Raw genomic sequence first — 23,536 nt, forward strand, 5'->3', positions numbered from 1 at the left:
TGGTCATGAAGCAAAGTAACTAACTCTCTTTTAACTATTTAAAAATTCATGTTTTCAGTTGCTCATAGGCAAACATCAGGTCATTTGGTACAACCGCTATAAAACATGGAAAATGTTGTAATATTTTAAAAACTTGTACTAAATATAAAATGTTTGTCCTTTTTCTAGCTAGCTAGATATCAGCCTGTTAGCACTGTTTGAAAATATCGTCATTCGGTATAACCAAAAGTGTCATTCGGTAAAACCGAAATAAAGAACTGCAGTAACCCAAAGACAATTCGGCTTTATTTCTCCATATAGATTTGACTGTACACAACTCATACCATTGGACAGAAGGCATATAGGACTAAATTCAGTGCTCTTTTTTTCAAAGATCCATAGCAATAAATAGTGCTCATGAAACAAGACTGTCGACACTTTTTGAGACTTTACAAAATTTACAGCCATTAAGACTCAACAAAAACTGGTTAATTTTCTTTTTTCATGTTGCTCTTTGTTAGCTTATGTTCACTCTTTCAGCATAGCGTCATCTTTACTCAGTCACCATTATGTGGGTCCAAAATTTGGAATATTAAAACTTTAATTATTTTCCTTGTGTTTACAATTGTGTCACCAGTTTTATAGTTTTACAACAACACATACTCTTTCCCATAATCCAACTCTTCATAATACTGACATTGGTACCCATAACAGGAATAAATAACACAAAATCCTCATAGTTGTTGCTAAATGTGTTAAATAAGAAATGTAAGTTTTCCCTTTCACATGTTTTGCTTCATAATAATTGGTCAGGGCATATTGTGTCTGTGTAATGGCCCAGTCACATATTTTGATTTAAAAAAAAAAAAAAAAAAAAATCCACTGTTGTCATCTGCTCTGATATAAATTACATTCTAATGCATGTATGATATCTATGTTTGCTCATGGAGCAATGACTAGGAATATTAAATGGGAAACAAAAGTATTTTGATGGTAACACCAACCATATCAATATCAAATATATTAAATAGTGCCAGAAATAAATATTAACCTTTATTTTAAACATTTAACCAACTTGTTTTGTTTCATTGCTTATCCAGGATGCCTGGATTTAACGTAAAAGTACTGAATGGACAGGGACCATTGACAGAGAGATTTTTTGAAAACTCAGAGCAGTGCATGCGAATTCATCCTTATTAAAAAATAATCTTTATCTCTTCTTCAGACCTAATGTGAAGGGCCACCTCTAGTAGAGCCGTTTAGAAAGTTTCAACCATTAAAATCCCAAACCCTTGTAAGTAGGAAAGATACACTTGTGCCACTTGTTTAAATATCTCTCCTTGCTCGGTGCGCTTCTCTCCTTCCCATATTCAGCCTGCCGTGTGCAGTCGAGGAGGAACATAAAGTGCGTCGCCATTTTGAACGTGGACGGTTCTCTTCCTCATTTGGAAACATGCATGGACCCTCTTGTTCTCAGAAACGTGGCGGATCGTGATTGTTTTTCCAGGGTGGTCTAGGCTTCGAACGCCATTCTCAGCTGCACGCCATTTCATGCTGGAAATCGTCCAATCCAGTTTTGAGAACAATGAAAAAATATGAGTTACAAAATTATGATACAGCGCAGACATTCCACGGCGGGTTGCTCGTATCGGCACGCCATTCAGCAAGGTTGAAGTAGGTGCCATTTTAGGCGTACCAAATACCCTCGCCACACAAACATTTTGCCACAGTTCTGGGAAAGATGTCTATAAAATCTTCAAACGTCTTTGTCTATAGTACCGCACTTTCCATTAAGACCTTTGACCTCAGAACTGGGAGTGGTCCATTTCATCGAGCCATGAGGCAGGGCTGGTGGGGAAGTCTGGGTAGCCCGTGCTACTTCCTGTCGACAGGTCAGAGGTGGGTCCTCCCGCCATTGCTCTCAGAGCTTGACCTACATTAGGCTGACCGCCCTGACCCATGATCCCGTCCATGCTGAAGCCTAAGTTGTTGAGCAGCGGGGTGTGGCCTGGGAGGGAAGTGATGGATGAGGGGGACTGCGGCAGGCCGTAGGGACTTCCTGCCCGCAGGTCATGGTAAGGCTGCCCGCCCCCCTCCAGGGAGAAGCTCCCGTTTAGCATGTTGCCGTTCGAGACGTCTCCGACACTTCCGTACAAGCCGTTAGCGTGACCCAGGTCTGACAGAATCTGGTCTTCTGTTAGAGAGAGCACACAACATCACTTTCAAGAGTGTTCTCACAAAACACACTATTGTTCAAAAGTTTGGGGTCAGTAGAAATTAATACTTTTATTTAGTAAGGATGCATTAAAGGATTAGTTCACTTCAGAATTAAAATTTCCTGATAATTTACTCACTCCCATTTCATCTTTCTTTCTGTCTTCAGTTGAAAAGAAATTATTGCAGAGTTTTTCTCCATATAGTGGACTTCAACAGTTACCAACGGCTTGAAGGCCCAAACTGAGGTTTCAATGCAGCTTCAAAGGGCTCTACACGATCCCAGCCAAGGAATAAAGGTCTTATCTAGCAAGACGATCATCATTTTCTAAAAAAAAAACGAAATACTTTTTAACCACAAATGCTTGTCTTGCACTCTTCTGCGATGCGCCACAAATTACATAATTATGCTGGAAGTTCACACGTAATGTAGGTGGAAGTACCGCGGTAGGGCGAAAAACTCCATCTCATTTTCTTCTCCAATCATACGACATTATTGTTTTACCTTTTTTTTTATTATTGTAAAGGCTGTTTGACTTAGTCTTTGCACATTCGCTTTGTAAACACTTGCTTGGTACTTCCTCCTACATCTTTCCAATGTGATTACGTAATGCGTGGAACATCGCAGAGCAGCGCAAGACGAGCATTTGTGGTTAAAAAGTATATAATATTTTTTCTTTTTTGGTTTCGCTAAATAACACTCTTATTCCTCAGCTGGGATCGTGTAGAGCCCTTTGAAGCTGCATTGAAACTGCAATTTGGACTTTCAACCCATTGGTAACTGTTGAAGTCCACTATATGGAGAAAAGTCTTGGGATGTTTTTCTTAAAAACCATAATTTCTTTTCGACTGACGAAAGAAAGACAAACATCTTGGATGACATGGGGGAGAGTAAATTCTGAAGTGAACTAATTCTTTAAATTGACAAGCAAAGACATTTATACTTTTACAAAACATTTCCATTTCAAATAAATGCTGTTCTTTTTAACTTTCTATTCATCAAAGAATCCTGAAAAACATAATGTATCATGGTTTCCACAAAAGTATTGAGCAGAACAACTGTATTCAACATTGATAATCATAAGAAATGTTTCTTGAGCATCAAATCATCATATTAGAATGATTTCTGAATGATCATGTGACACTGAAGACTGGAGTAATGATGCTGAAATTTCACAGGAATAAATTACATTTTAAAATATATTAAAACAGTGTCACGATATTACTATATTTACTGCATTTTTCATCAAATTTGATCTGAAATGTTAAGAAATCTTACTGAACCTAAGCTTTTGAACGGTGGTGTACAGAAACTCTTTGACATAGAAGAAGAAGAATTGCAGTTATGAGAAAGACCTCATAAATATCCCATTTAAAAAGGAGATTACATGCTTCTAGAAGTATCAGAGACGCGGTGAGCATTTGTTATTCACTCTCCATATACGCACAGGAGCGCAAACCAGACTCTGTTCTTTCAACAACAACAAAGGCCCTGTGTGCTTCCTCTCTAATTGACTAAAAGCTTCACCAATTTTATAGAGTTTGTGCATCGCTGCTTTCATTTCTCGTAAACACAGCCTCCCTTTGAAAGCGGCTCTAGAGTTTTATGTGTTCACAAAACTGGCTGACAAAAATGAAATAAACATTTAAAAAAACACGTCGCAGAACCAAAAACCTCATTTGAATATTCCAAACAATCCATCAAGTGGCATATTTTAAAAATAAAAGGAAAAGGAAATTAATGTGTGAAGGGAAATAAAAATGTTTTTGAAAAGAATACAAAGAGAGGCATCATGGGAGATGTAAATAGACTTACCTCTGAAACTAAGCTCGCTATCGCTGAGTCCTGCATCATCGGCTGAGCTCTCCTTCTCCGTCTTACTGGACCCTCGGCTGCGTTTGACACTTTTGTAGAACTGACCCCAGCGGTGCCGACCAGCATCTTTCTTCAAGCGTTTCTCTTTTGCTCTTCTGTTTTGAAACCATACCTTTGGACAAAAAAACCCTCAGTCACGACTCAGACAGCCACACTTTGAAGCCTAATTTGAAACTTTTTCCTGGCTTCTAGGCCCACCTGCACAACTCTCATGTCCAGGCCTGTTTCTGAGGAGAGCTGCTCGCGCACATGTCGTGCTGGCTTAGGCGAGTTCTTGTAGGCGCTTTTGAGTGTCTCCAGCTGTTTGGCTGTAATGGTGGTTCGTGGACGTTTTGCTCCTGTCTCTGAATCATCTGTAACACACAAATTTTGAAAAATATGTTAAAAGTGTGTCACTTCTGTGCCACTAAACAGAACTGTACTTGCTGCCACTGTCTGCCGTTGGCTGGTCGAATATGTAGCCTCTTATAGTTGTCTTTGTATGTTAACATGGACAAAATTTTAATAGATTTAATAGCTGTGGTGAAAATTAAGTTTTTAATGTTGTTTATATGTCTGTGTGGTGTTTTTAATATGCTTTAAGACAAACCATGCACTCTAAAAAATAAAACATTGGTTCAACAACAAAAAAAAATATGTTACCGTTTTCCACTAGAATTTTTAACTTAAGCCAATTGGGAGAATGACATTAAATCAAAGCAATATTTTGAGTTGATCCAACATAATGTTTTAAGTAAGGTGACGCTTTTGGACACAATAAAACACATTTCTAAGTAACATGAACTTAATAATTGTCAACATGAATGCAACTATTTAAGTTGATCCAACATAATGTTTTAAGTAAGGTGAATACGCTTTTTGGACACAATAAAACGCATTTCTAAGTAACATGAACTTACCAAGTACCGCTTGTCACCATGAATCTCCAAAAACCCACATTAACAGAAACTCTTCTAAATTAGCATAACAAAACACTAATTACTGCTAAATCTCCTTTACCATTAATCTTGTGCAAAAAACATTATATAACACTTAATTTTAGCATTTACGCTCTCTTTCAAGTGCCATGGGCAAAGCATGATGGGAAATATAAATCCCAGCCCAGTTTCACTTAACTTAAGTTCGTCTAAATTAAAAGAAGTGTTCATACAACTCAAAACAATGAAACACGTTTACACGTCATCAGATTGTATTTTACATTAACAGAACTTAAAATCAAATACATTTTTGATCAACTGAAAATGTTAAACATGACAAGTCATGATAGTATATTGAATCAATTGGCATAATTTGTGTGTCATCCAAGCTCAATAAAATAACAATTACAAGTAAAAAGTCTAACAGCATTTCAGAACTTGATTTTTTTATTTCACAACAATATATATATTTAAGTAATGACTAAAGGTCCATAAGTCAACACCATTGCTGAATATATTCTCTTTAAAACTGTTTTGAAATCGCTGGTGTTTCTTATGTCACAAACTACCTTGTAACCAATCACATCAACGTGCCGGCAGGCTTTAGCATATCATTAACTATTAGCGCTCTGAGTCTGAAGCAGGGGAGTCTCAAGAGAAGGCAGGTCATCACGGTATATTTTTCTGTTGATATTAAAAATCGGGTATATTTAGCAATATTTAGCAATTTAGAATTTTAGAAGGCAGACTCTGAGATGGTGAACGGTAACATGGTTTGTGTAACATTAGCAACACATTATTAGCTGTTTGATAATGTAGTCAAGCAAAAGGCTAATCATATAAATTACCGTTAAGTGTCCGACGTTGTAAAAAGCGATACCATTGTGCAGCATTTACCACAGTAAGTTGACCGAGTGGATCTCTGAGCTGGCGTGAGCGAGTGGAGGCGGGCCTATTTAGCAAATTCATAGATCCGCGTATATTAAATGAAGCAAGAGTGTAGAGTCACATTCCAGCTATTTTAAGACATGAAGGAATTTTTTTAAGACATCTACTTTAAGACATTTTAAAGATTTTTTTTTTTTCACAGGAAAAATATGCCATTTTGGTAATCACATGATCCTTCAGAAATCATTCTAATATGCTGATTTGGCGCTCAAGAAATATTTCTTTTTATTATCAACGTTGAAAACACTTAGTTGCTTAACGTCTGCCATCACAGATCCATTAAACAATAAAACTGTGTTCTAAGAAGTTCTAAATTAGGTTATATTTGTTGTTATTTTGATAATTTTATTAAATTACATAATAACCAACATTTAACTGAGCTGAAATAATTGCCGTAATGAAAATGTTTAAAGGTAAAGGTTATTCTGAAATTGACACCAGCAGAACTGAACTGAACTCATAAAAGTTAATGAAATAAAATGTAAAAATTCAACTGAACTGATTCACAGTTGAAGTGACGCAAACGTCTCAAGCATCTAAAACAAATTATCAGGCAAAATGACAGTAGCTCATCTACTGTGGGTTACAAGAAAAGAAGAGTTTGTGGGATGCTTTGAGTGGAAGTGCTCACACATGGCCAGTCGATACTCCCCTGAAACTGTCACACAGTGGCGGAAAAGGGAATAAATCTCTCCGGAGAATGGCATGCCTGTGCGAGTTATAGGGGCCCTACCGTAAAAGTGCATTGCATCACTTAATATAATCAATCAACAGCCCACAGAAATCTCCATAAATACAGCGTGAGGGGCTTTCAGAGGCAGATCCATGAGAGGTCAGATCACCGAGAGACTTAATATGCCAGACACTGAGACCCCACTAGACTGTAGTTAATGATGATTTTGCCTCCTTACTACCATCCTGTTGCCTCATCTGATCTCTCAGTGTCTCTCTATGATTGTAAAAGAAGAAGTTAATTACACCATCTCCACTCCTGAACTTTGCTGTCAGAATGATTTCCAATTGAGACAGAAAATCCAGTGACGTGGCCCGAGCCTGAGGCAATGCCTTTACTGTATATGCTGCAGACAGTATAAAAGTATATCATGTGCCAGTTCAGCCATTTAAATTCTGATGGGACTGAAATGGGCATAACTCATGTACATAAATAATAATACATGTTATAATAACATTTATATATGTTATTTATATTAATTATATATTTAATATTTATTTATTTATTAATTTTTATTTTAATAAATGCATGTAAAGTAATATCATACATACATCTTGAGATTTGTATGTTTTATAAATATATATATATATATATATATATATATATATATATATATATATATATATATATATATAATATGTTTTATTTATTTAGCGCCTTTCAGGAACCCAAGGACGCTTTACAGTAAGTTGCTATATAATATGAATACATATAAGTATACAGTCAGTATACAACATGTAATCAACCAGATAGAACAGACAAAGAAGGTTAATCTACATTAGACTTCCAAAAAACAAGCACAGTGCTGGAAAATTGAGACAGATAATCAATTAACAAAACATAAAGTGAATAAGTGTGTTTTGAGGGCAGTTTTATAGGTCTGAAGAGAAGAGATATCACGAAGGTCTTGTGGTAGCTTGTTCCAGAGCTTAGAAGCTGATATGCTGAAAGCCCTACCACCCACACTAGATAGATGGAACTTGGGTACTGCAAGCAAGTTTTCAGTGCTCGATCTCAGAGTACGGGCAGGGACATAGGGGATAATCATTTCGCAAAGGTAGGAAGGTGCTAAACCATGACGAGCCTTAAAAACTAGAGTAAGAATCTTAAACTGGATGCGGTAACTAACGGAGCCAATGTAGTTGCTGTAAGACAGGGGTGATGTGAGCTGATTTTTTGGTAAAAGTGAGGACCCGAGCAGCTGAATTCTGAATCAACTGCAAGCGATATATCCCTGGACCACAAAACCAGCCATAAGTGTCAATTATTTGAAATTGAGATTTATACATCACCTTAAAGCTGAATAAATAAGCTTTCCATTAATGTATGGTTAGGATAGGACAATATTTGGCCGAGATACAACTATTTGAAAATCTGAAATCTGTGAGTGCAAAAAAATCTAAATACTGAGAAAATCACATTTAAAGTTGTCCAAATCAAGTCCTTAGCAATGCATATCCACTCACAAAAATACTTTTTTGATTTATTTACAATAGGAAATTTACAAAATATCTTCATGGAACATGATCTTTACTTAAAATCCTAATGATTTTTGGCATAAAAAAAAAAAGAATAATTTTGACCCATACTATGCATTGTTGGCTATTGCTACAAATATACCCATGCTACTTATGTGGTCCATTGTGTTTTTATATATATATATATATATATATATATAAATTAATAATTGTTTTAATTTTCACTTTCCTTTCAGTTTATTTATATTATTATATTATAATATGTTAAAAAACTCAACATTTTGTATGTTTATAAATATTCATGTTTTATCATATATGATACACATATGTCACACATGATAATCACATCATCCTCCAGGAAGTGACATAATATTCTGTGATGTTTTGTAGTGTCAGTTGATTTGCCTTGCTTTAAAACATTCCATAATGTGTGATAAAATTACAGAAATTATTTCAAAAAGTGGCTTACAATAAAACAAAACTTTTTCACGAGCAATGGTTAAGATTAGCACTTTATTTCTATCCCTATCTATCTTGACATTGTGTAAAACAATCAAGTATAATTAATAAATGTATTGAGCATATTTCTGAAATTCTGATCATCTGGTCATCTGATCCTTTATCCCAAGCATATTAATTTTTAAAAAGTACACAGCTTAAAATGTACAGCATGATAGGAGCAACCAACGGATGGTTCAAGAAGGCATGGTTTACACTGATCTGAAGACAGCAGCTCACCATTTTGTTTGGCTGTTTCATAGTCCTCCTTGCACACGAGCCTCCCGTCCTCCATGAGGTAGAACTCATCACCAGTGGCCAGCTGTCTGCTGCACATTACACAGGCGAAGCAGTGAAGATGGTACACAAAGTCCTGAGCTTTCCGGACCACCTGCGTCGGGGGAATCCCTTGCTGGCACGATGCACATTTTGTCCCGAAACGCCTGCAGGTACAAATTCAAAGTCAGGTAACACTTTAGAATAAGGTCTCATTTGTTAACATAAACTAACAACAAGCAATTTGTTAACCGTAAAGCATTTTATTAATGTTTGTTAATGTTAGTTCACAGTGCATTAACCCTCAATTTCAGTCATTTGTAACCATCCAAACCAACATAGGCAATTACTTCTGACCCTCTCCCATAATCCTATATGCCTTTCCTGTTTATATTTTATAGTGAATTTTATATATGACAACATTCCCAGCAGTGTTTCGTTATATTAGTGCTTTTAGTTTTTGGTTATAATAATAATACCTAAAAAGTCAAAATTTCAGAATAATTCCCAAAACTCAGAATACACTACTTCGATGAAATAAAAGCTTTGGGTATGATTATATATTATTGTTTTGAAGTAAAAAGATTAGTTTTGCTTGCATCAGTTAAGTGTTGTTAACAGATCTATATTTAAAACTGACATTAAAATGTATTTAGTAACAATATCTAAAAGTAAGAGCTAGAAAGCAATATAAACTATCCAATTGTTTAAGAGGTACAATGTTTATATATACATGGTTATACTGTATATACTCTTGTTTGTACATTATGCTTAGTTCTCGATGTTTTGATTTTAAAAATAGATTATTAAATGCTGAAATTAACATTAAGATAATTAAATGCTGTAGATGTGTTCAAGTTAACTAATGTAGTTAACTAATGTTAACAAATGAACAAATCCTAATTGTAAAGTGTTACCGAAATTCATTTTAGAATTAAAGCATCATTACATCTTGTGTTCTTTTTATTTTTTAAACTGTGGCTATTTATATAAGCAATCTTTTTATAACTGCAAAGTTACAAACGCTCAGAATACTATAGCAGGCATCTTTGTTTGTGCTTGTCATGTCCCTGGATTTGACAAATGGTCTTGATCAATGTAGCAGAGCAGAGAGATTCACAGGAGAGAGAGAGAGAGGGAGAAGCCACTCTAAACGCATGCACAGATCGCCTCATAAAGCACTGAGTCAGAATAGGTTGTAAATCACAGTGTGAATACTGCTAAATAAACCCTCCTTTTACTTAACCAAGGTGAAGTTTTTGCAACATTAACGGGAAGGCGAGCCCCCCACCCCGCCCCCTCGCCTGTGAACCGCCAGCATTTCCTCCTCCATCCCCCCATCTCCGTCCTCCTCAGCAGCACCACGGCGGTCTTAACATTAAAATCCCTCCTTTTGTCCCCACGGGCTTGCTAATAAAGTTAGCCTCCACTCTGAGTCTTGCTAGCGTTTTAAGGCTCATTGAAGCCTGTGACATTAAAACCTCTCAAACATGATTTGGTAAAAGCCACTACTGATCCTGTTTTGGATAAAAGTCAAACTTAATTTCCTTCCTTAAAGCCATGGGGAAAATCCAATCGCAAAACAGAAGAAAAGAGGAAAGAAAAGGAAGGGAACGCAGAGGGATGTAGAGTAAAAAATGCAAACTTGCTTTCTTAAGTTCTAATATAGCACTGGGAATTGAATTTGGGAACAGGCAGTCTTTGCAGCTGAGTTCCAGCACACTGTGCTTCCTAACCTGACACAAGAAAAATGAAACACAGCACTTTATTAACAATGACAGAGAATGTGCCAGCCTTTACTTGAACATAGACACACACCGACACACACACACACTCCAGTGCCAAACTGCACTAAAGAGCAGAAAGAATCTGATGTGAACTGCCTCTTTGTGAAAGAGATATCACGACAGTCTAACTTAAAGCAATCTGGTACTGCCATTTCCAGTCCTTGATAATTCATGCAGCCAATATAGTTACTGAAACAATAGAAATTACATAACATCTTATCATATTTAATCAAATGATATATAATGATGTACAGCTAGAGGCTTACATAAAACCCTGCTCCATTAACCACTTCAGTTATGCATTTATTTCACTGGATAAATAAAGGTTGACGGTTTTCTATTTGTTTAGTTATTTAATGTCTATTTATCATATTGTAACAAAAATTTATATTTATATATAATTGATATTAATTATGTTTTAATATAAATCACATTTTTTGTTTTGCATTCTTCATCAACAATGTTATGCACTGAACATTTATCAGACTAATATATATGTATTAAACAAGAATAAAATAGAAATTAGGCTAATTAACAGACAGACAGACAGACAGATAGATAGATAGATAGATAGATAGATAGATAGATAGATAGATAGATAGATAGATAGATAGATAGATAGATAGATAGATAGATAGATAGATAGATAGATAGATAGATAGATAGATAGATAGATAGATAGATAGATAGATACTCACTTGAAGAAGTCCTCTTTGCAGTAGACATTCCCAGCGCGAGAGAAACACTTGTCTGCCAGGAGCGCGTGACAGTCTGCGCACTTGAGACATTTTGAGTGCCAATGACGATCCAGCACCTTCAGAATAAACTTATCCAGGATGTGTTGACTGCAGCCTGCGCACTGAGGGATCTCTGGAGGAACACACGAGGGACACTTAATGATCATTTTAAAAAGTTTCATTGTAAGTCAATAAAAACATGCTCATATTATATAAAAGTGGACAGGAATTGTACTTTCAAATAACTAGAAATTACGTGAATTTACTGTTCGTACTTTAAGTATATAATTGAAACGCTACTGATCTGTAATGATCTGGCGTATAGAATAATGATCATAATAATGGAAGTTTTTATATAAATCGAAATCAAAAAAAGATTTAGAACTGGTAGATATGTGAAATCGAGTCGTTTTGACACCATGTTGCATTGTTCGATTGCATTTTTTAGAAAATTATAACCTTCTCTTGTGGAAAATAATCTAAAATAATAATAATGGTGAGGAAAATACTGGTGAAACGTATAGATTTTTTAATATCATTAATATATATTTTTGAAAATGCAAGGAAAAGTCAATAAAAACGCTACAAAAAAATGTGAATTTGAATACAAATAAAAGCATACAGTCTAATGGAAGTAGCTACTATAATAAATGAGACTTGTTAAAAAAAACTATAATAAAATATAAAATCTGAATTATTATCATTATTACAATTATTAAATAATCGTCTTTATAATTGATTAACGTTCGTTAGAGATCACTGTGACAGCAAATTTAGAGAACAACCCACGAGACAACCTATGGGACCGGTAAATGGTGGACAGGTGAGGAAAGATGTCCATTTGTTGGTAAATAATCAATATCTCTGAAGAAAACAGGCGAGGACATGAGGACATTGAGATTGAAATCATATAACTGCTCCATTGATTCTTTAACAGAGAGAGTCTGTCACTTCAATTACTGATGCTCGAGAACAAGTGATCGAACAAAACAAACACAAAACACTGACATTTAAAACCAAACATGAAATACACAAGTAAAGAAGAAAATTCGTTCAGACAATACTTCAAATCACAATATCATGACATTTAATATCGATATTTGACCTTTGATCCTCTACTCGTTCTGTCGGCAAGTTCTCACAGGTTCTGTTTAAATTCTGATATTATGACGCTAGCCTAGATATCAGTTAAAGAATGTTGATCTCAGCAGGTGCGTAAATGCGTAATCATGTGATAAGTGTTTTATACGTCATTTAAACGTACGGCAAATGTCTCAAAGTTAATCGAAATTGACCTCTACAGCAACCGTAGCCAATAATATCACAATGACAGAGAACAGTGTTACCTACACACACTAAAATAATGCAGTAAACATTAATTAAACAACAGACATAATAATAACATATCAAACGTTTAAAAAAAAAAAAAAAAAAAAAAAAAATTAAATGAAATACAAACAAATGTGATGGTTTGCGTAGTACCTATTTCAGGAAATGCCACTTTCCCATAAATTAATAGTCATTATACCTTTTTTTGTTTACATTTTAGTTAATACAATATTTTTCCGAAACAAGCAGTAGCCTGCGTATTGCATAGGTAACTTCCATAAAACTAAAATATTTTACAGTATAATTAGCCTATATAGGCCTTTTGTATTTTAAAACAAAATAATTTTTAGTTTCTTGTAAGGTAATTTACAGTTAACCAATTAACAGTTTTTACTGTAGCATCATATTCCGTTGAAATGTTTAATGTATTTGAAGCCTCGTGTGGTGCTGAAGGAACAGCGCCCGCCCGCTCGCGCAGCTTCACTCACTCAACCGCCTTCAGCTTTTAACGCTCATTTAGTCGAAGGATGTATTTGATTAGCCATTCAATTAAAAGATGGCTGCCATAACAGGCCTTCCTTTAACATCAACGTGTGCATCTGAAATAAACCAATAAACTCACTCGTTACTAGTTTTAAATCTTTGTTTTATCACTCAAAGCATTCTATTTTAGATCTCGTTTCATTGTAGGCTTCTGTTTTCGAATGTTTTTTTTTTTTTTTTTTTTTTTTATAATTACCCATATGTTGTTTTAAAAGCACCTTATTCATTAGAATAATATTTATAAATCCATACCGCAAGAACAGATTATTCTTAAAATAATCCTCACTTAATCCATCATTTATTCGCCAAGGGGGGTTGAGTAGCAGTATCTTTTAATCTACTATCATTTAATGAAATTAAGCACTCGCCACTGACAGACCTATATATTGCCTACTTAACCTTTTGGCCATTGTTTTTAAAAAAGCTAAGTGGTTCGTTCAGTTGTGTTCAGTTAAATGCCCTTTGTTATTTTATTATGCACGGATCTAGTGACTAAAATGATGTTTTCTCTTCTTTACAATTGCATGAGGTAAAAAAACAAAAACAAAAGTCTAGTCCAAACAAGATGAAGTCCATCTGTACATTTCTGAAGCTCGCCTGTGAATAATTAGGTCAGCAATTTATCCAATTCAAACTCCATCTTGATTGTGAGATCAGATTATATAGGCCTAACACAGATTAATTTGCGACTGATAAGGACCAGATGCGAAGATAATAGGAAATGCCATATTTAATATAAAATGTCCATGTACTGAATCTAGATGGTCTTATAATCTTTATTTCATTGAGACAAATAACACGAAATGCACTCTGCTCCATTTAACCACTGCATTATAGAGAAATCGGATTAAATTATTTTTCTATCAGTCTCATTGTTTCGTTTTTAGCATCTTTTGGACCGCTGTTCCCAACCACAACTTATTAAGAGGTGCAATATAGAACTGTAGCCAGCTGTGCGATCTAACATTTGTCTGACCAACATGCAGTCTGGCTGGGTTTAATTTTTCTTTACTGTGAGATTATAAAGCTTTGCATTTACACCCGACACATTTTTATGATGCTGTGGCGTGATATTATTTGCAGAGCTCAGTTATGACCAGATTCAAGAAGAAAATTTATCAGCTCTCATCTTAAAATAATATTTGGGATCTAATGCACGAGATTAAATCGGAATTTATGATCAGCATCATATAGAGTTAAAGCTATTTACACAGACAAAAAAAAAAAAAAAAAAAAATTACGCTCTAGTCGTCTGATTTCATTTTACCACCCAGATAGTCCCGTGGCACATATGATTCCCCAGTGGAGTTTAATTAAAAGCTCCATGTTATTCCACAGTGGTGGCCTGCAGACGCCCGGAGGAGGCCTGCCAATTCTCTGATTAACTAATCAATATAAGCAGAAGAAAAATCCCTTACGTTGCAGTGGCACTCCGAGGATGTCCGGCAGACCCTTCACCGCGCTCTCGCCGGGCAACACAGCCGCACTTTGCATCATTTTCATCCAGTCTGATAAAACGCGCACATGCACACGCTCGCAGAAGTCTGAGAATCTCAGATGTGCATGAAATAAATGTTCTTTTCCCGGATAGTGTCCTTTTACGGTCCTCGCGCCTGTGGTTATCCTCGTAAAATAGTCGGGCGCTCGCGCGTGAGTTCGGGCTCGTGCGTTCTTTCGCTGTGTGTCACACAAACCGCTTGATTCATTCACACTGCAGGGGCGGCCCTGACGTCACTGCCCCGGGGGACCAATGGGAGGCGTGTACGGGAGCAAGGGAGGCGGAACTTGTGCGGCTAGAGCTCTCAGGTAAGTAGAAAAAGCGACAAGGAAGTGATGACGATAAATACAGGGCCACTACCGAAACCTCAGAATCCGAAGTGTTTTTAAACCCATTTGAGACGTGTCAGGGGTCGGTCAAGCAAGTAACGTAAATATTAGACCTACGTGAATATTTAAAGCGTAGTTTATTTCAGGGTTGCTGTTTAGTGGATATTTAAGCCTATGCAATCGCCTCGAGTAGCTATGGGGATGTTCTGGAATGTGTATACTGACAGCCTGGACTGTAGGCCTAAATAATATTCATAATAAAATAGAAGTAAAATGCTAGTAAACCCTGAAGTGTGCATGTAAGTTACCTTATCATATAGGCTTTATATATATATAATTTATATAAATTAAAGTAGTAAATTATTTAAAAAGATTATGAATTTTTTTACTAGGCCTAATATACATTGTTAAAAAACGAAAAGAAAAAAGTATGAATTGCCTAATAATGAATTACAATTATGAATTGGGCTATTCTCTCTACATTCTGAGAAAATGTCAACAAGATTGTAAAAATTATGTTACTTAAAATAAAAATATAGCGCATTCCGTGCGCGCACTATTACACCAGGCTTCATTTTATTTAAAAGTTAGTTTCTTCTTAATCTGCTTTTATAACGTTACACCTTAAATGGTTCAAATTAGCACTCATTATTTTGTCCTGTTGACCTGAATAGTTCATAGGACAAAAAACAAAACAAAACAAAAAAACACTCAATGGTGCCTGAAAAACGTTTGCTAAAAATACAAACTCACGAGAGCTTTTACGTTGTTTATCAGTCTCGACACAGTCGATCCTGACAGGACTCATTTCATTCGAGCTTTTCTCCCTCCAGAGAGAGCGGAGTTCAAGCGAGATGAACTCAATCTTCACTTCCAATTCTCTTCATGGACACTATAATGCGCCGTGTGTGCTCGCGAGCTCTGACAGTCACAGCAACAATGAAAACAAGCTTCAGAATGGAGCAGACAGTCTCATCATCGTCAGTCTCGCTGCTTTTCTAGCCTGTAGCTTATGTCTTTATGTTTCTCTTCTCTTCTACCTCACTCCTCTCGCCCTCATCCTTACAATTACTTAAATAGCATTTTATATACAGGCCAATATATATATATATATATATATATATATATTAGGCTACAATCATGCACAATTTATGTGCTGGAAGCTCTGTGAGATTGAATTTTAGAATAGCTGATGCGCGAAAGAACAAACTCTGTGAATACAATGCGAACTTTAGTTTCCTATAGCTAAATAGAAATACACAACACATTTTAATTACAGGCCTATGGTTGTTTATAATTGTATAAATAATATTTATAAATTCTATTATACATTTTTACATAGCCTAATTATTGAAAAGAAAGGTGAAGACTTTCAAATGATCATTCAAACTGATAATTTCACTATTCTATTCTATTCTATTGGGATGCATTATGTAATTCCACCTACCTCCCCACATCACACAACGCTTAAATAACTGACAAATCTCTCAGTTTACTGGACAGTCTCGTTGAAACCAGTTAATGTCCAATTTCAGAACACTAATAATAAAATCAATATCAATCTAAATTGCTCAGCTTGAGACTGCAGACGCACAATGTAACATCCTATACAGATAAAATCCTCTTGTTTATACACAACGTATTTCAATCCTTAATTATCTTGCCTGGTGTAGCAAAATTATATAAATCACGGGCAGCTATTTTACAGAGATATATGTAAATAAGACGTGGATGTCATCAAAGTCAGATTATTTCAAGTTTTAAACAACGCAACCCCGTCCACAGTCTTGCTTAATGGCTCCAGAGTCATTTAGTTAAATGAAAGTGATCATCAAGCTGATTAAATGGTGGCAAACAGCAGCCCTCGAGCTTCACCAGATTCCCTCTTCACGGGCCAATGGTGGACATGGGAATTATCCCGAGCCACGCTTTTGATTTTCATTTTGATTATGGCGTGGAGTTATTATGCAGATTATTCAATTACGCTGATGGTCAAGTGAAAATGTGAATTTAGTCTTACTTAACCAGAACAGGGGAGCAAATGCTCTTAAAGCGCCAATGTTTTGCCACACGATTAAATCCGCGTGGCGTGCACGCGCGCAGTTATTTTGCATCTCAAAGTCAGTTTAAGTCACTATAAAATGCACTAAAGGGCACCTGTCCGAACAACGAGAGACCTGTGCACTATAATTCAGCGAAAGGGTGCGACTCCGGCTGACCCCGAGCACCTCTAATTACTGCCAGTATTTCACAGTATCCGCATTCTGACACCAGGAGCTGCTGCTCCATCATATTAGTAAAATGCGAGTCTCTGCACGCGCACAGATCAGATTTCAGCCTCTTCTCCTCATTGAGCGTACACTTGGACAAATGAATGTGAGCTTTACAACTGTACTATTCAAAACGGTGTTCATCACAGAAATTCAGAGGAGAATAAAATCAGGATCGTCAAGTAACACTTTACATCATTATAATCAAATAAAGCAGCGTTCAGAGGAGACTGGGGAGTGCTGTAAAACAGCGAGTTGAATCACAACCAGTTTAACCAATTACAAAAGAGATACATGAGTGAACCAAACTATCATATATGACCACCTCCCTGCTCAGGTCATAGGAGAAGTTGAAGGATATAGCCTGTATATAGAGCATTTTATTACTTTATAATGCTATTTGTGAATCAGCAGGTTCATTTGATATATAACATCTTCTTCTATAAATCTACATTTAAATAAAATGACCAGCTTGACCCACAAATATTGCTTCCAATATTTGTTTGCCATTTTAATCAAACTATTTAGAATGAATTGCCATTACTAGGAATAGTAATGAGGGATGACATAATTATTTTGAAAAAGTAAATTAATTAAAACAATGAATTCATGCACAACATTTAAAATATCCTTGTTTTCTAGTTACAACCCACCCCGGGAGTGACAACAGAGCTTTCTATTTGACTTTACACCATTATATGATATAATCTCATATAATATCAAAGTATAATATAATATAATATAATATAAATATAATATAATATAATACCAAAGTGTTAGACATATAGCGCGAAAAAACAAACAAATGCAAATCTCCCTGTTGACTAATAGCCTACATGAAAAATGCTATTTGTTGTCAGTTTTCATCCATTTGTTAATTTAAAGACAGTGTCATACACTAAAAATGTGTTTAAAAAATACGATTTAAATACGAAACTAAAATAAACAATGTTTGCGCGCCAAAAGCAGAACATCACGTCGCAGAGAGCGTCATGCAAACCTACCGACAGTCGCGTGGCATGTAAATTTCAGCACTTGGACAGCGCTCGAGCACACAGGAAGTTAATTTCGTCTCAAAGACTACAAAGATAGAAACGTTTTACCTGTCTACATTTGGTGGTTTCTATTCCGCGTAAAGAGTAAATAAAGGCTGGAACATCAATGTCAGAAGCCGTTCCCCCCATTTTCCCTGCAAAGACAGAAAGAGACGAAGAGACCTCAAGAGAGGGCAACAGAGAAAATTAAATTGCACTTGGGGGCAAATTCTATTAGGGAATAGTTATTGTCTCTTGACAGGTCCTGTCCATTTACGTAATTAGTTGAAGTACGAGGTTCGGCATTGTTTAATCAGAATCTGAATTCAGGTTGAGTAAGTTACACTTAGAAGACATTTACCTTGGTGAGCTTCTCCAAAAATCACAGTTACTATGCCATATCAGTCAGTTATACAGGATATAACAAAATATATTCAGTATGTACACCCAGTATTTAATGTGCAATATACAATGCACAATATATATAATATACAATACAATAAAATGCATGTTTATATTGGGTTTTTATGTAATTGGAAAAAAGGGAATCCTGGTGGTGAACCTTAAAAACCTTAAAACCTTAAAATGTGAACCATACAACGCAGTGATGGCTGACCAATGCAGACCAGGTCAGGAATAATACATTATAATTGTCTAATACATTATAATTGGCTAAGGGCTAGATCCTGCTTAGGTTAGAAATTCAATTAAAGGCGACGGTGTTTCACCTTAAGCTTACCATTAAACAATGAAGGATCCCCTGTAATGTTTTTACTTGCTTCAGCAATCGATACCTTTATTTATGTGCATTTAAGCAGGCTCCCATGAAGCATAATGATTCTGATCTTATGCATGATTTTATTGTGTTATTCAATTGAAGAAAATACTTTAAATGAAAGTGCACATCTAATAGTGTAATTAGATCAGCACTGAATAATACTAATGTACACCATGCACTTTTGTGTAGGCCTAATTGTTTGTTTGTTTTTTGATAGCATGAATACAAGTATTTGTTATTTTAATTACTTGCATGGAGTTTAATATGTGTTACATGACACTGTAATGTTAAGTAAATGCAATACATTTACAAAATCTTGAGTTGAGGTGTCTCGTCAAAGACAGATTGGGGTAAAAGAGAGCTGGTAATATGTAATTGCTTAAACGACACTGATGAACATCTTTGAAGCATCTTCGTGGAGATTACGTTTCCGGTGTTTGCTGACAAGGCCGTTCATTCTGCTTCATTATCGCACGTTGATGGAAATGCTTGGGAAGTCATCCAAAATCATCTTATTGACATCATCTGGCCTGTCCTATGAGAAGAATTGAGGCTTTCAGGATAGAGCTTGGCCTTATGCTGATCTCAGACGACCTTCACCACACTATTATTCTGCAGTCGGTATATGAAGGGAAGGTCAGCAGAGATCCACAATAGCCTATAGTTTACAGCTGCATGCCAAGAAGCTGAGCAGATGTATTAAGCAAAAAAAAGAAACGTCCTCCCACTTTCAACTGCTAATTTCTTAACATGTAAATATTTGTATGAACATAACTGAGATAAACTGGGTTTGCGAACAGAAGTGAAATAATGAGGGTGGTGGGGGTCAATATCAAAAGTAGCAGTCAGTATGTGGTGTGTCCACCAGCTCTACAGTTCTAAAGCATCTCATCTTCATGGACTGCACCAGATTTGCCAGTTCATGCTGTGATTTGTTACTTCACTCTTCCACCAAGGCACTTGCAAGTGTCTGAGGGGGGACATATGGTTACACGTGAGGGCATTTTACACTGCGCTTAAAGGGATAGTTCACCCAAAAATGAAAATTCTGTCATCCTTTACTCACCCCCAAGATGTTCCAAACCTGTATACATTTATTTCCTCTGTGAAACACAATAGAATATATTTTGAAGAATGTTGGTAATTGATGGGCTCCATTTATTTTCAATACCCAGCAAACATCCGACGGCAACATCGTGTCCCTGGCCAAAAATAGTTGTGGTAGGATGGCATAAATGTGTAAAAAAATATGTAACACAAAACATTAAAACATTAAAAATGTATTCAGATACGTTTGCAGTTCCCTGGGGTTGCATGTATGATTGTTACTTTGACTTTTAGCTTTGAGTAGTTCAATATATAATAATTAATTGATAAATTAATAAGATAAGATAACGTCAAAGACGTCCGTGCAAATTTCATTTTGGAACTATTTTTCAACCATCTTTTTAGCGGTCATTAAACGTCCAAATGTTTGCTGGATAGGGTCCTTCAACTGTTTTGTTAGCCATATTCTTCACAATATATTATTTTGTGTCCAAGAGAAGAATGAAAGTCAAACAGGTTTGGAACAACCTGAGGGTGAGTAAATGATGACAGAATTTTAATTTTTTGGAGAACTATCCCTTTAACTCCGGTTTATCGTCGTTCTAAACACTGCTTTTATCCCCGGGTAAAGGAACGCTTCACACTTATAATTTAGAACCGTCTTTTACCCCGAGTTATGAACCACATTTGCGGTGTTGACCCCTCATTGCGGTGTCAAACTTGTACAGTGTCAAACCATGCACTAAGTTAGACGCTTAGCAAAAGACAACCAATCACATACTCATATTTGCCTGCTTTAGACAGTCACGGAAACACTGCGCATTGTATATAAACAGTAAATTCAGCGTTAGGGAGAAAAAAAGTCAAATACTGACAGAAAACACGACAAATTTGAGTGAAGAAGAGACAGTTTCATTCATACCTTTATAGTCCAAAATGTCCATTCAGTATAAACTCGATAGTACAGTCGGCAATATGAGGATACGCAATGCCAGAGCTGTGTAAACAACGACACTGACACCGCAAATATGCAAATAAGAACGTTAACCCGTGGTTTGGGAATGTACAATGTGAAACGTCAGCTTATGAATACCCATAATTAACTGTAAAAAATGAGCAGTGTAAAACATGAAGCAAGATAACCCAAGATTCCGTTTACCTGGGGTTTAGAATGACCCAGGGTTAACTATTTCAAGTGTGAAAAGCCCTTTGGTTTCGCACTGCAAGGACGATTTGGCACTTTCATGCATCTTACTGTAGGGACATTGCAGTTTATTGTTCTGTTCACATCTGCAGTCCTCATGCCTCCCTGCAGCAGGACTATGGCATGATCACACACAACAGGGACCTTGGGCATCTTTCTCCTGGTGTTTTTCAGAGTCAATAGAAAGGTCTATTTAGTGTCCTAAGTTATTGGAAATGTGACTTTAATTGTCTAACACCTGTAAACTGTTAGTGTCTTAAAGGGTTAGTTCACCCAAAAATGAAAATTCTGTCATTTATTACTTACCCTTATGCCGTTCCACACCCGTAAGACCTTCGTTCATCTTCTGAACACAAATTAAGATATTTTAGTTAAAATCAGATGGCTCAGTGAGGCCTCCATAGGAAGCAATGTAATTTCCTCTCTCAAGATCCATAAAGGTTCTAAAAACATATTTAAATCGGTTCATGTGAGCAAAGTGGTTCAATATTAATATTATAAAGCGACGAGAATATTTTTGGAGCGCCAAAAATAACAAAATAACGACTTATTTAGTGATAGCCGATTTCAAAACACTGCTTCATGAAGCATCGGAGCAAAAGTGAATCAGTGTGTCGAATCATGATTCGGATCGCGTTTCAAACTGCCAACGGCTGAAATCACGTGACTTTGGCGCTCCGAACAGCAGATTCGACACACAGATTCACTGTGCTCTGATGCTTCCTGAAGCAGTGTTTTGAAATCGGCCACCACTAAATAAGTCGTTATTTTGTTATTTTTGGCGCTCCAAAAATATTCTCATCGCTTTATAATATTAATATTGAACCACTGTGCTCACATGAACCGATTTAAATATGTTTTTAGTACCTTTATGCATCTTGAGAGAGGAAGTGACTTTGCTTCCTATGGAGGCCTCACGGAGCCATCGGATTTCAAGTAAAATATCTTAATTTGTGTTCTGAAGATGAACGAAGGTCTTAAGGGTGTGAAACGACATGAGGGTAAGTAATAAATGACAGAATTTTCATTTTTGGGTGAACTAACCCTTTAAGGATGGTTCCTCAGGCGAATCAATGTGCAAAAATAGTTGACGGTTCATTGAACAAGCATTGTTTAAACCCTTTTTTAATAAATATCTGTAAAGCTTTACAAAATTATCTAAATAAAGTAATCCTGAAAAAGAGAGGTGTTTTTTTTTTTTTTTTTTTTTTTTTGCTGCTGAGTTTATATACTTGCTTTCATATGGCATTGGATGAAAGGACAATAATATTGTATATCTGAACGGAGCGTATCTTTTCTGTTCCAGCAGCACGGTGTCTCTGTGTGCAAAGCAAGGTTCATAAAGAAATGATTTACTGAGCAAAACTTGACTGACCTTCACAAAGACCAGAGCTGAAGCCCTTGGGGATGAATTGGAACGATGAATGTGAGTCAGACCCCATCACCTAACATCACTGCCTGACCTTACTGATGTTACACTGTCTGAATGGGACCAAATACCTGCATCCATGTTCCAAATCCATCACATGAGAACAGAAGCTGTTACAGCAGTTAAGAAAAGACCAAATTGCTATTAATGCATATGGCTTTGAAAATAAATGTCCACATTTCTTTGATTATGTAGTATGTAGGAAACTTGCTCTTGTTACAAAATAAACACTAGCAAAACAAAAGGAGATACCGAGAACCGTTAAAAAAATAATTTAACCTCAAAAGCCTAGACAATACAATGTAATCTCGCTCTCTCTTTTTATTATTAAACCTTTCAACCAGATTTGGGGGGCTTACATCAAAAATCTCATCACATGGATTCAGTATAAAGATGGAATTCAGATTTATGCACATCCTTGATAAATTTGTGTGTGTGTATATATATATATATAATATATATATGTGTGTGTATATATATATATATATATATATATATATATATATATATATATATATATATATATATGTGCAACTAGTAACTAATGGCTTGTTTTCATAGTGGTTTAGCATGTCCTGCCATCTCTCACCTGTCAGCAGTCCATCTGTCCATTCTGACTGACCGCATTAAAG

General features: G+C 36.0%; 1 protein-coding gene across 1 annotated transcript; it reads right to left on the bottom strand.

Annotated features, from left to right (window-relative positions):
* Positions 1–1,784: 1,784 nt before the first annotated feature.
* On the bottom strand, positions 1,785–14,818 carry lhx4 (LIM homeobox 4). Its single transcript, XM_067393571.1, has 6 exons — positions 14,734–14,818; positions 11,405–11,576; positions 8,884–9,086; positions 4,268–4,422; positions 4,010–4,181; positions 1,785–2,173 (listed from the first exon to the last, which is right to left on the bottom strand). Exons 1-6 carry the CDS (start codon positions 14,816–14,818, stop codon positions 1,785–1,787), a joined length of 1,176 nt encoding a protein of 391 aa, XP_067249672.1.
* Positions 14,819–23,536: the final 8,718 nt, after the last annotated feature.

The sequence above is a fragment of the Chanodichthys erythropterus genome, chromosome 9 (assembly GCF_024489055.1).
Source record: "Chanodichthys erythropterus isolate Z2021 chromosome 9, ASM2448905v1, whole genome shotgun sequence".
In the NCBI taxonomy this organism is placed as follows: Eukaryota; Metazoa; Chordata; class Actinopteri; order Cypriniformes; family Xenocyprididae; genus Chanodichthys; species Chanodichthys erythropterus.